Source organism: Antechinus flavipes, chromosome 2 (genome assembly GCF_016432865.1).
Source record: "Antechinus flavipes isolate AdamAnt ecotype Samford, QLD, Australia chromosome 2, AdamAnt_v2, whole genome shotgun sequence".
NCBI lineage: Eukaryota > Metazoa > Chordata > Mammalia > Dasyuromorphia > Dasyuridae > Antechinus > Antechinus flavipes.
The window spans coordinates 316,984,986-316,997,933 of record NC_067399.1 but is presented as its reverse complement, the minus strand read 5'-3'; the positions used below and the strand labels follow the sequence as shown (position 1 = coordinate 316,997,933).

Here is a 12,948-nt window from a genome sequence, read left to right as displayed (position 1 = left end):
TATGATATTTGAATGTAATGAGGTATTATTGTTCTATAAGAAAAAATGCATGGGCTGATTTCAGAAAAGCCTGGAGAGACTTAAATGAACTGATGTTGAATAAAGTGAACAGAATCAGGAGAACATTGTACACAGCAACAATGATATTATATTATAAACTATGATAGACTTAGCTCTTCTCAGTAAAGCAGTTATCATATAAGATAATACCACTAAACTTGAGATGGAAGATGTCCTCCTCATCCAGAGAGAGAACTATGGAGACTAAATATGGATTGAAGCATATTATTTTCACCTCTTCTTTTCCTTTTTGATCTGATTTTTCTTTCACAAAATGACAAATATGGAAATATCTTTAAAATGACTGTACATGTATAATTTCTATCAGATTGCTTTCTATCTTGAGGAAGGGGGGAATAAGGGAGGAAGAAAAAAATTTGGAACACAAAATCTTAAGAAAATGAATGCTGAAAACTATCTTTATCAATATTTGGAAAAAACAAAATACTATTATGAAGAGGAAAAAAAGCCCCAGTATCAAAAGTGCTAAATCTCAGAAGGTAAAACTACATAATTATATAGATTTGCTGAGGACAACAAAAGGGTTGGGTTGGGGTATTTTTTAGGTGTATTGAGTTGAGGATCAAAAAAATGGTAGGACCACTCTATATAATTTGAATGATCATATCAGAAGATGATAAAGTTAAATTAATAAAAAATTTCTTCTTCTGTTTTTTCTTTAAATAAGGAATATGAGGTCAAATCAGTAGGTCCATACAATTTTATCTTTGGATGATAAAAGAATTAAATATAATTTCTGAATCTGTCTATGATCTTTGGAAGCTATTGAAGAATAGGAGAGGTACTGAATGACTAGAGATTGCTAGATAGTGTAAGGGGTGCAGGGATAGCTCGATAGCACCGTGGATAGGAGTGCTGGGCCTGGATTCAGGAAAACTCATCTTCCTAAGTTCAAATTCAGCCTCAGCACTTATGAGCTGTGTGACTCTGGGCAAATCCTTTAACCCCGTTTGCCTTAATTCTTCATCTCTGAAATGAGCTAGAGAAATAACAAACCATTCTACTTCTTATTAACTCCAACCATGCCTGTCATAAATTCTCTACAAGAGGTTCCCCCAACATGCTGGCCAAGATGTCATGATATAACATGAATACCATTGTAGCATGTGAGATATCTCTTGTATATCCTTCTTGCTGCATGAATAGAACACTTCTTGTTCTAGTGATACATCTTTTTGGTGCTATCTTTTACACTGAATCCCCTATATAATTCTTTGTGATATGTTGCAGCCTATTCATAGTCACCATCTTCATCTTTCTTGGTATGATTTATAACTTGAATTTTTGGTAGTTGTGTTGTTCCAAGGATAATAGTAGTATGTAATGACCAAAAAAAAATTGACCTTCAAAAGATAGGGTTTTGTTTGCAGAAGAAGCTTGGCGTTATTAGAAACAGTTCATAATTTCTTAAAAACAATCTAGCCCATTCTCCTCCTTCTATTCAAATTTTGATCCATTTCAACGACTGTCAGTAGTTTCTGCTTGAGATATGTCCTCATGGACCAAATCTGTAGGTTTTGCATTTAATTGTATGTCACAGTCTGGACAATAAGCATTTTTCATTTCCTAAATATTTTCCTGTGTGGATAGTTAGGCCTAATTTTCTTGAGTTATTATAGGATGCTCTCCAATATAGGATTTGAGGCTGTTGGAACAGGATCATTTTATATAGGAGGATATGGAGATTCTGATCATCTATAGATAATTTCATTTTGTACCATATATCCTCCATATCAGTGACAAACATATATATGCTTTGATATTAGTACTCAGAGAGTTCTCTTTTTTTTTTTTTATTTCTTTTTAAAGGAACTTTATATGATTTTATCAAAAGAATTGAATATATCTTGTTGAAAGCTTTTATGGTGATATTTTTCTCTACTAAGTAAAACGCTTTTTTAATAGTCAACAAATAATCAACACAGTGATTTGCATTCTATTTCCTTTAGCTATGTGACTATAAAGATGTGGTCTGCTTTAGAATATCATTTGTATGGTGATCGGTAAAGCCTGAATAATATCTGTTGACATTGATGACAATGAGCCAATGATGACAGAGCCAATCAAATAAAATAGCAATCATTATTTAAGATTATCTTCATAGTTTTGTTGTAGAGTTTTGTCATATCTCTGATGGCAAAATTATGGAAATACAAACATAGTAACATTTATTGACAAGATGCTACCAACTTTGGAAGGTGAAAGAGTAAGTTGGTTCAAACAAAAGTAAGGTCCCTTCTAGCCTTAAGAGTCTGTGATTCTTCTAGGCAGAGCAAAAATAATGCAATAAAAGGAAGCAATACTTGAGTTCTCCCCTAATACTCCTCCAAGCAGATCTACAAAATGCACCAATCTGAATTCTGATGGGGACATACATACAAGAAAAAGTTGCAGTGAATAATTTTTCCAGCTCAGATCAGCCTAGAGACTAAGAGAAGTTTGTTGACTAAAGATGCCATCTGGGCAGGAGTGGCTGTGTGGAGTACTCCAGCACATGTCCAAGGGCAAGAGGAAGTTTCAGACCCACATGTGAACACCCCCAAATCCATGCTAATGACTTTCTATGGGGACTGGTGACAACTGACAGCTCTGGCACTTCCAGTTCTGAGACACACATCAAGAGTAGACAGATATAGGAATGGCTTTACCAAGTAGGGACATCCTGGATTGCTTACCAAGAAAGGATCAGATTCAGAAGCAAGGAACAGTGGTGTGAGTGCAACTTAGAGAATAATAACAACAATCCAAAATGCAAGGGAAGTCAGAAGTTTTGTCACTGAATCATCAGAGCTTCCCAGTGGCTGATAGTGGCTGAGTTCAGCAGCAATTAACTATTACTTCTACCCAAATTCAGTTTAAGAACTTTCAGAACTCTTAGAGGGACAACAGTCAATCAGACTTTGTTCTAAATCAAACCACCCTGGGAGAACTGCAAATGTGCAGGTTCCCAACCTGAACTGACATCCTGGAACACTACATTCAATATCACAAGAAAGCAAAAGGACTAGTCCAGACCTTCCTTCTAAAAGTGTGGTAGAGCCCAGCCCTAACATCTAGTCTAAAATCAGAAAATAAGCTGGAAAACTGAACAAACAAAAAAAAGAATCCCACCATAAAAAGCTATCATGTTTAAGGGATGTTTAAGATTCAAATCTCAAAAAAAGAAAATGATGCCAAAACATCTACAGGTAAAATCTCAAGAAAAGCATAATATATGAACAAAAATTCATCTAGAATTCTTAGAAGAAATGAAGCACACATGTTGTTTTGTTTTTTTAATGTAAAAGTGTTTTTGTTAATGAAAGAGAATACTAGAGAAAAAATGGAAAGGAAATTAAAACTATGGAAGAGAATTGAGAAAGCAATTGTGTTATCACAAGAGGTACAAAACTTTGCCCAGTTAACAAACTTCCCCAAAATTAGAATGGATCAAACAGAAACCAATGACTTCATGAGTCAAGAAGAAATATTAAAGCAAAATCAAAAGACTGGGGGGAGAGAAAGAAGAAACAGAAGAAAATGTAAAACAAAACACAGTGAAAACAATACATATGAAAAATAAATCAAGGAGAAAAAATTCAAGACTTATCAGACTACTTGAACACCATGACAATAACAAAAGCTTAGACATCATATTTCAAGAAATCTTAAAAAAAAAACCAAACAAAAAAAAAAACCTCCCTAGAATTCTTAGAAGTAGAACTGTTTCAAGGTGGAAAAAGAAAAAAGATGTTACCTTTGGGGACAGCTAGGTGGCGCAGTGGATAGAGCACCAGCCCTGAAGTCAGGAGGACCTGAGTTCAACTGTGATCTCAGACACTTAACACTTTCTGGCTGTGTGACCCTGGGAAAGTCACTTAACCTCAATTGCCCCCAAAACTCAAAACACACACACATACACATACACACAACCCACAAAAAATCCCAAATCAGAATTTTCAGGTACATTAAACTCCAAATCTAGTACTTCCAAGTCAAAGAAAAAATATTACAAGCTGAGAGAAAGAAAAAACTCAATTTCTGAGGCAGCAACAATCAGGAACAGGCATGATTTTAACAACCACCACTCTAAAGGAGCACAAAGCTTGGAATACCTTATTCCAGAAGGCAAAGGATATGGGCTTTCAGTCAAGGATAACTTAACTAGCCATAGTGAATATAATTCTAAATGGGGGGAAGAAGGGAAAATGAATTTGTAAAGAAATAGATGAAAAGACAAACTGAATAGAAATTTTAAAAATTAAAACATAAAGAATTAAGGGAAACATTAAAAAACCCACATTAATGAACACTTATAAAGGACTAAGCAAGAATATACTGCTTATATATTTTATATGATATATATGTCTCATTGAACTCTAACATCAGAAGTCAGAGGGTAAGTCTTAATTAGATAGAATGTCTAGATATGGTTTTTCTAAGTCACAAAGAATGGAGAAAGGGAAAGAATTACACTGGGGGCTGAGAGAAAGAGAAAGAAAAACTATGAAAATTATTCCATGTAAATAGCATGCATATGTAGAGCTAAATGTCTACATTTATATAAACAAAGAAGAGAACCTGGTAGGGGCAGTGGCTGATATTTGAATCTCACTCTTATCTAAGCTGGTCCAAGGAGGGAAGAATATACACACAGAGTTTGACACAAAAACATATTTCATTCAAGAGTGAAATGAGGGAAAGGAGAAGAAAGCATTAGTGATTGGGAAGTTTAAGGGAGTTATTAACTAAAAATGTACAAAAATATGGCTCTTTTATGGGAAAGAATGAGAACCTGAAGGAATAATCATAAATTAGGAAATGGTTGAATAACTATAGCATATATGAATTTAATGAACCTTGGAAGACTTATATGAAATAATACAGAGTGAATTGAAAAGTACCAAAAAAAATTATTATTTTTACAGTGATAGCAATATCATTAATACAATAATTATTTTTACAGTGATAGCAATATCATTAATACAAACTTCTTTGAAAGAATTAGGCACTTTAATCAATGTAATCACCTAATATGAATCCAAAGGACAAATGATGAAACATGCTGCTCACTTCCAGATGGGAAAGTGAAGCTCTCAGAATGCAGAATTTATTTATATATGTACATACACACATGCATAATGTGTGTATATCTCTATACATATATGTCTGTTATTTATGTATATGTATATATATATATACATTATCAATGTGAAAATTTGTTTTGCTTGACCTATATATATTTGTAATAGTCTCTCCAAAGTCTTTCATTAGGGCAGCTAGGTAGAGAAGTGGATAGAGCACCAGCCCTGAAGTCAGGAGGACCTGAGTTCAAATTGGGTCTCAGACACTTAACACTGCCTAGCTATGTGACCCTAGCAAGTCACTTAACCCCAATTGCCTCAGCAAAAAAAAAAAGTCTTTGGTCCATATGATTTCTTTTACTAATTTTCTGTATAATACATTCAATTAATTTGTATCATGTCTTCAATTGTTGCCTTGGACAGTTATTCAAAAAAAATTTTGAACTACATGTTCACAAGTTTGCTAGAGTTCTTAACTGAAAAATGCAATTAAAACTGTTTCTCCATATTTTAGATTGTTATGGAGAGTGAAATATTCCTAAAGGAAACAGAAATAAGACTTCAGCATTTATTTTTTGGAATTAAATTCCCCTCCCTTCTGAACATGATTACCCTTATAAAATTTTAGTGAATGGGATCCTATCTGCCCTTGCTATAAATCCTTTGAAATCTCTTGTCCCAAAATATAGTAAGATGCTTATAAGATTCTGTGAATTGTGAGCTCATCTGGGACAGGGACAAGCCTTATATTTCTTTGTCTTTCAACTGTGGTGCCTAGGAAATAACACATTGTACACATACAAATAGTGGATGTGAATTTGATTTTAGCCAGAACCATAATTAATAAATATGCTAAATCTTTCAGACACATAAATGCCTGGCTGTTAACTTCTCTTTGCAGTATACTGGGTGTAATCTTTAGGTTGATGGGTAAAAAGGAAAAGAATTGTTGCATATAGAGCACTTATTATAGTGGCAGGTGTTTATAGTTATATTGTAGGAAAAAATTTATTGGGCCTTCAATGGTTATTAGATAATAGAGGCTTTTTTTTTTCCCCTGAGGCAATTGGGGTAAAGTGACTTGCCCAGGGTCACACAACTAGGAAGTGTTAAGTGTCTCAGGCCAGATTTGAACTCAGGTCCTCCTGACTTTGGGACTGGTGCTCTATCCACTGCGTCACCTAGCTGTCCCCAAAAGAGGCATTTTTGCATTACCATTACACATCAAGGACTTTTGGTTTCATGAAATGAGATCTTCCAGCAAATGAACCCAGTCTATAGGAGACAATCCATCTATAATTTGTAATTTGCCTGATGCAGTTAAAGGACTTGTTTGCCCATGTCTGCACAGTAAGTGTCTGAAGGTAGTACTTGAGCCCAGACTTTTCTTTTTCTAAATCTATCCATTATACCACCTTACTCTTTTTAATCTTGATCTTTAGTTTAATTTAATCTTTTTGATAATGAGTTGTTGTTCTTAAAGAAGATCACTATCATGCCTCATCTACTAGTAAGTAGAAATTAGTAAATACCAATATTACATAATGATTGAAGTCTTAATATTTAGGGCCTTTGACACCTCATTTTCAATATCCCAACCCTGATCAAATCATTTTTCAAGTTTTCACCTTCCTCATGTATCTGTCTTTTTGGAAAGTATCAGGTCACATTCCATTTTGAGTTCTTCTCATCCCATATATCCTTAATGTCATGGCCTGTGTCCAAGACAGATTTTTTTTTTTTTTTACTGAGCCAATTGGATGGAAAAATAATACCTTTATAAAAGAACTGGAAAGGAACAAAGACATTGAAAGCTAACCTAAAAGAAAAAGTATAGCACCAAACAGAGTCAGTTTTGGAAAGTAATGAACAAACCAGAACTTTTAGAAAGGGATATCATTTACAGGAAAGTTTCCACTGATCAAATATTGGGTCAAAGGAACGAAATGGAAAAAATGCCAAGAAAAGAATCAAAGTCCTATGAAGAAATATGTGAAAAAGAATCTTAATTTGGTAGGGAAAAGAGCCTTAGCATGCTTTACTCATTGTAAATTCTTGAAATTGATAGACCCCTTTACCATACTCCTTCATCTCACGTGTTTCTCTTGCATTCCCAATTAGATACCTTCTATATTTGTATCTCCCCTAGACTTAATACGGTTATTTCTGATTAGAACTTTAATGGAACTTAGAGATAATCTAGCACAATTTTCTCATATTCTAGATCAGTGGTTCTCAAAGTGTTGGCCTGAGATTCTGAGGGTCTCTGAATTTTTTTCAGAGGGTCTATAAATTAAAAATTGGTTTTTATTTCTTATATGGTAAATAGCTACAAATATAACACACATAAGCAAAAATTCTACAAATCCACAGTAATTTTTATAGTATAAAAAATATTGAGGACAAAATTTTAGAGTCACTGTTCTAGATGAAGGCTAGAAAGGTAACTTGTCCAAGGCCAGATAACTGTTAAATACTAGAACAGTGAGTCAAATCCAAGTCTTCTCACTTCCAAACTCGTGCACTTTATATTATACATTACAGTTAATAAACTAAGATGAAATAGTAAATGCAACAAATCTAATAGACAGTTTTGTTTCTTGCAAGGCATCCCTAAAGTTTTAGCACAATTATAATCTTTAATAACTTTAGTAGTATAAATGCTTTAAACTTAACCCCTCAAAAATTTTTAACAGTCAATTATGTACAATTAAAATATATTGGTACTATTAAAATTCAACATAATTATCACCTTGTTCTATACATTATCCTAGTCAATTTTTTAACTTTGTAAAAATATTTCTTTCTGTCCAAGACTGAAAGGATTGCATTTGAAAACCTTAAAACAACAATTTTGACATGATCCTATAAGAAAAAGATTAGGTGGCTAAGCTAACTAAACAAGAGGACCTCCTCTATTATCTAGAAGCTGTTACACATACAATGCCTAATCACAGACTGTCCTCCTATTATTAAAATTTTAAATTTATCATTCAAAATGCACTTAACTAGATAAATTTTTTAAAAGGTGAAATAAACTTTCAAGTGATATTTTAAGTTTTTAGCATTAATATTTTTCATATTATTATAAAATATAAAATTACACTAAGACTTTTGAGACATACTATATACCATTAGCTATGTTAGAAACGTTCAGATGAACTATATAATCATATCCAGTAGAAAAATAACATTCATGTCAAATCCTTTCTTTGATGTCAGAAAACAGTAGAAGAAGTGAGGGGAATATAGGTGGAAAATAGAATAAATCGTTCTGATTTGATACGTTCACATGGGATAATTGCAATTAAGTCCCAAGAAAAGTAACTGTCACAGAAAGAAATGGTCATGAAACATGTGGCTGTTATAAGAATCCCTTTCATAATCTGCTGCTGCACAGAAACATATATATATATATTTTTTTTTTTTAGTTTCTAAGTGGTAGGTTAATCAGGCATCCTGCCTTTTTAGACATTTTTTGGCAGCTGCATCAGTTCATCCTTGGCAAAGTGCCTTAATTAAGCACTGCCACAGCTGAGCTCTTGCTAACGCTTCACTTCTTAACCTTTAACTGGTCCCATAGTTCACTAGTACCATTTCCAAGAGCCCTAGCAAGAGAATAATGAAAAGCTAGATAATCATATTTCAGTCTCAGCTCTGAGTTGAGCCACACCTCTTAAGGAGCTTTGAGTTTCATTATCCCACAATTAAATGTCCTTAATAAATTATCCTGATAGTCTCAATCTGTACATTTTTTTATTTCCTGCCATTTTATCAAGACATAATGACAGCCAATGATTGGGTAGACTAAAGAAGTTAATAATAACAACAAAAGTATATTTAAATTAAATGAATAGCAGTTTTCCCAGTGTGTTAGGATATTCCACATATAGAACTCTTAGTAAACATGCCCAAAAAATCACAATGTGCAATATTCTCTTGACCTGAGTTTACCACCATCTTCCATGGACTAAATACTCTTTTACATCATTAGCATTATTATTAATCTTTATGTTAGGAATTATGTCAATGACGCACAGTATACAATAAAATCAAACTTGTTCTACTATAAACTTATGACATGAATACAAAAGAATAATCCACAAGTCAATGATCATTATAAGTAAATGTAACCGAACAAACCCAAAAGAGTGTGTATGTGTATGTTTGCACAAATACATGTAAAGAGAGAAATTATATATATATACATAGCAAATATAAAATATGTTTTATATGTATGTATTTGTATAAAGTATAAATATGAACACATAGGTGCACATGTATATATAAACATATAGATATACATATGTATTATTGTATATATGTGTGTGTATATGTGTATGTGTGTGTGTATGTGTATGTGTGTGTGTGTGTGCGTATGGAGTAACTTATCTTTAGTTTGCACAATGTTATGTAGACACCTGGGAAGAAATCACATTTAATCTGTTTCCAAACAGCTTTTTTGTAATTTCTTTTTAGGGAGGGGAGAGGGTTCAAGATAATGTCTGATCTGAAACCTTAGGCTTGATTCAAGATGCTGATGGTATAGCTGCATTCTTTCTTCATTAAAATATATGAGATTTTAAAATTAAAGTTTAAAAAATTAAGTATGTATATATATATATGTTTAAATATATATGTAAGCATATATATTTGTTTGAGGAAAACTACTCACTGACTCATCTCATTTGGAGGGCCATAATTTTAATATGGAATTAAATGTTTGTTTCTTTATTTTTCAAGGGGAATTTGGAGATTTTTAGGTTTCATTAAATAGGAAAAGTTTGCATCAAGTAGTGTCTCTTTTTAATCTGCAGCAAATTTACTCTAATTTTGGTGTTCCATGTCACAACTCGCATTTCAAGATTATGTGACATTTTAAGGTTTGTGAATAGCTTTCCTCATTGTTTTCCCTCCAGCTCTTTTTTGTTTAAAGTTCTCTCAAAAAGCATTTCTTCAACAATGTTTATTGAGCATATTATGTAGAAGTTGTAGAAGAATTAAACTGCAAACTCCCAAATGAACTCATAGTCTAGCTGAGAAAATAGAACAAGTGTACATGGAGAAAACTACTGAAGAATCCTACACAAAGCAACACATCAACAAGTGCAGATTAACAGAGTACAAACCAAATGTGTACATTAAGAGAATTCTGATTACTAAATGGAATAAAGTTTAACAGGAGCCCATAGGATCTGAGCAAATGAATATTTGGATTTTCTTAGCTTCAATAGCATGTTTTATTCCTACATCTGAAATATCAAATATAAATGCTATGTTCTCCTTCTGAATAAGTTTATATAAAAGCAAACAACCATTTCTGGATCTCATTAAGGCAAGTGTTATATAATAGTTTTGTAGGCAGAGGATTGAGACTGTAGGTTTTCCATTTTCACATTTTTAGCTCTAATGAGGTTCTTTTGTGTGCTAGGACGGCCTCCACAGAAGGACAGCTGAATGGATTCCAGACCAGCCTTAGTAATGCTAGGTCATTTATGCCCATCACAAAGTCTAGAGGTAAATATCAATTCTTTAGTTTATGGGGAGAGGGTAAAAGTATTTAGGCCTTTGCTTAGGCACAGTTCATACTCAAGCTGAAAAAAGAAATCTAATCAACTGTTCAAGGATTTAATTTGAAGAGTTTTGAGATAGGATCCTCCTTCTTTCCTTTTCTGTCTTCTTTTTCTTTTTAGAATTTTTTTGAAAGCAATTGGGGTTAAGTGACTTGTGCAGGGTCACACAGCTACTAAGTGTTTGAGGCCAGTTTTGAACTCAGATCCTGCTGAAGCCAGGGCTGGTATTCTATCCACTGCACCATCTAGTTACCCCAATACTTTTCTTTGACAGCTTTTTGAAATATTTAAAGTGAAGAGTGTCCTGGGGATAGTTTAGGTATACTAATTGGCAGTGAATAGAAAGTCAAGAAGTTTATTAAATACGATGTTTTGCATATAATCTGACAGAAGCTGGGTTAATTGAAGTTGGAATCAATAGCTGGGCCCCACTGTAGTGTCTTTGGCATCAAATGATATGATTTCAATTTCTGGCTCCATGAGCCCGTTGAATTCCTTTTTTTGACTTTCCTAGAATTCTTAATCCGTTAGCATTAGAGCACTAATTTTAATATCAGCTAATAATGCTTAGGCATTTTAAATAATTTATTAAAAATTCACCTTGGTTATATTAATAACATATCCCAAAAAAGTCCACAAGTATAGCTAAGGCTACACCTCCTTCTGTAATAAAGTAGAAGTTTGACACAACAATCATCAGGTCATTGTTTAAACGCACAAGAGAGAGGACTTAGCAGCATTAACACATTATATCCAGCCAACTTTTTACCAAGAGATTGGAAGTCCTGTCCATATATTGTTAATCTGAAATGTGTTTGTAGGTTATTTGGTCATTACCTTCATCATTTAGCTCATTCAGTTAGTTTTTTAAAAACAAAACAAAACTTGGTATTAATAAAAATAAAGATTAATTTCAGGAAGATTTAATTAACTTTACATAGAGAATTGTTCCTTAATCTCTTACCCCACTTCCAAACCTAGACAATTAGGTCTGGCTACTTTGTGCCATTGATCACAAGGGACTCTGAGAAAAAAGAGTATGAATGGCCACATCACTCTGCCTCCTTTGCCTGGATTTGGAAAACAACTCCAAGTCTGTATTTTCTTGATATGGATTAGTAAATTATTTTTCATTCACTTGCTTCCTACTCAGATATTAAGATTTATAATAGACTCAGAAGCACATTGCTAATTATTAGCATATTGCTAATTCAGGACAAGCATACTGAATTTTCTATAGGAAAGAGCACATAAATTCAAAAAAAAAATGAAAAAAAAATGGGAGTGCCTTGGACTTAAAGTAAATGGTGCTGGCTTTTTTTTTTTTTTCTCTTATAGTCAGTGGGGCACTTTCTGTGACCTCTGAAGTGGTGGTGGTTAAATAAAATAGCAGGAGACCAGCAAATTAGGCAACTGAAGTTTTTCTCATGCCGACTTGACAGTATAAACCGGCACTAATGTGGGATCTGAAGCCACACATGGTTAGAACTGGCTTCCCTAACCCTTGCCCCTTGACCACTGTATAAACTTCTCCCATACTAGAATCAGACTTTTATAAGTCTTGTTAGTCTGTAGGTGGGGGAAGGGAACTAGTAGTCCCTTATAAAAGTTCTATGATTGATTTCATTTGTAAGAAGTCATGAGATGTAAGAATCTTCTTGCTAAATATTTGCCGCTTCAAGCTGTAGGTATAAATTAGCATGGAAAAATTTAAGTGCTTCCCATGAAGAAACCAAAGCCAGTATATTAATGTTTCTCTGGCTGTGTATGCATGTGTTTTCCTGCTTTTGAAGGAAGTAAGCCACCACTGAGACAGCATGAGAAATAGATTATAAAAAATATACACAAAATAGATTATTTTGGTTAATGAACTCAGTTGGATGAAGGAAACACCCATGAGCACACTAACTAAGAATGCTCCAATAGTTAATAAAACTGCCTTAGCCTTCCTTATGAGCATCTTTATGTGGCAGGACTCAGCTAAACACTTATCCCACTAACAGCCATTGTTCTTTTCCCCAAGTGTGTTGTAAACTGTTGGAACTCCTTGTTCAGTTAGAATTTTAAGTAATGAAGAGCTGTTCAAATACTTGACCCAAATGGAATTTCTGTCTTTCTGGCCTCTGACCTGTACATCTTCTGAAAGGTTCAAGGTGTTCATAGAGGTCTGAATTGATTTTTCCCTACAATTAACCTGTTGAAGTAAAAGAGTGGGTATGGATATGGGCCCT

The 12,948-nt window shown here is 33.6% G+C and overlaps 1 protein-coding gene across 7 annotated transcripts in view; it reads left to right on the top strand.

The window, feature by feature from the left end:
- TTLL5 (tubulin tyrosine ligase like 5) overlaps positions 1 to 12,948 on the top strand; it is a 392,042-nt gene that overhangs the window by 340,788 nt on the left and 38,306 nt on the right. For 6 of the 7 annotated variants that reach the window (XM_051977558.1, XM_051977560.1, XM_051977557.1 and 3 more), the window contains one exon: positions 10,576 to 10,661. The exons of the other annotated variant lie outside the window; for it this stretch is intronic. In XM_051977558.1, the coding sequence (XP_051833518.1) occupies positions 10,576 to 10,661 (86 nt within the window). The remainder of the gene's footprint in view (positions 1 to 10,575; positions 10,662 to 12,948) is intronic. 7 annotated transcript variants of the gene reach the window in all.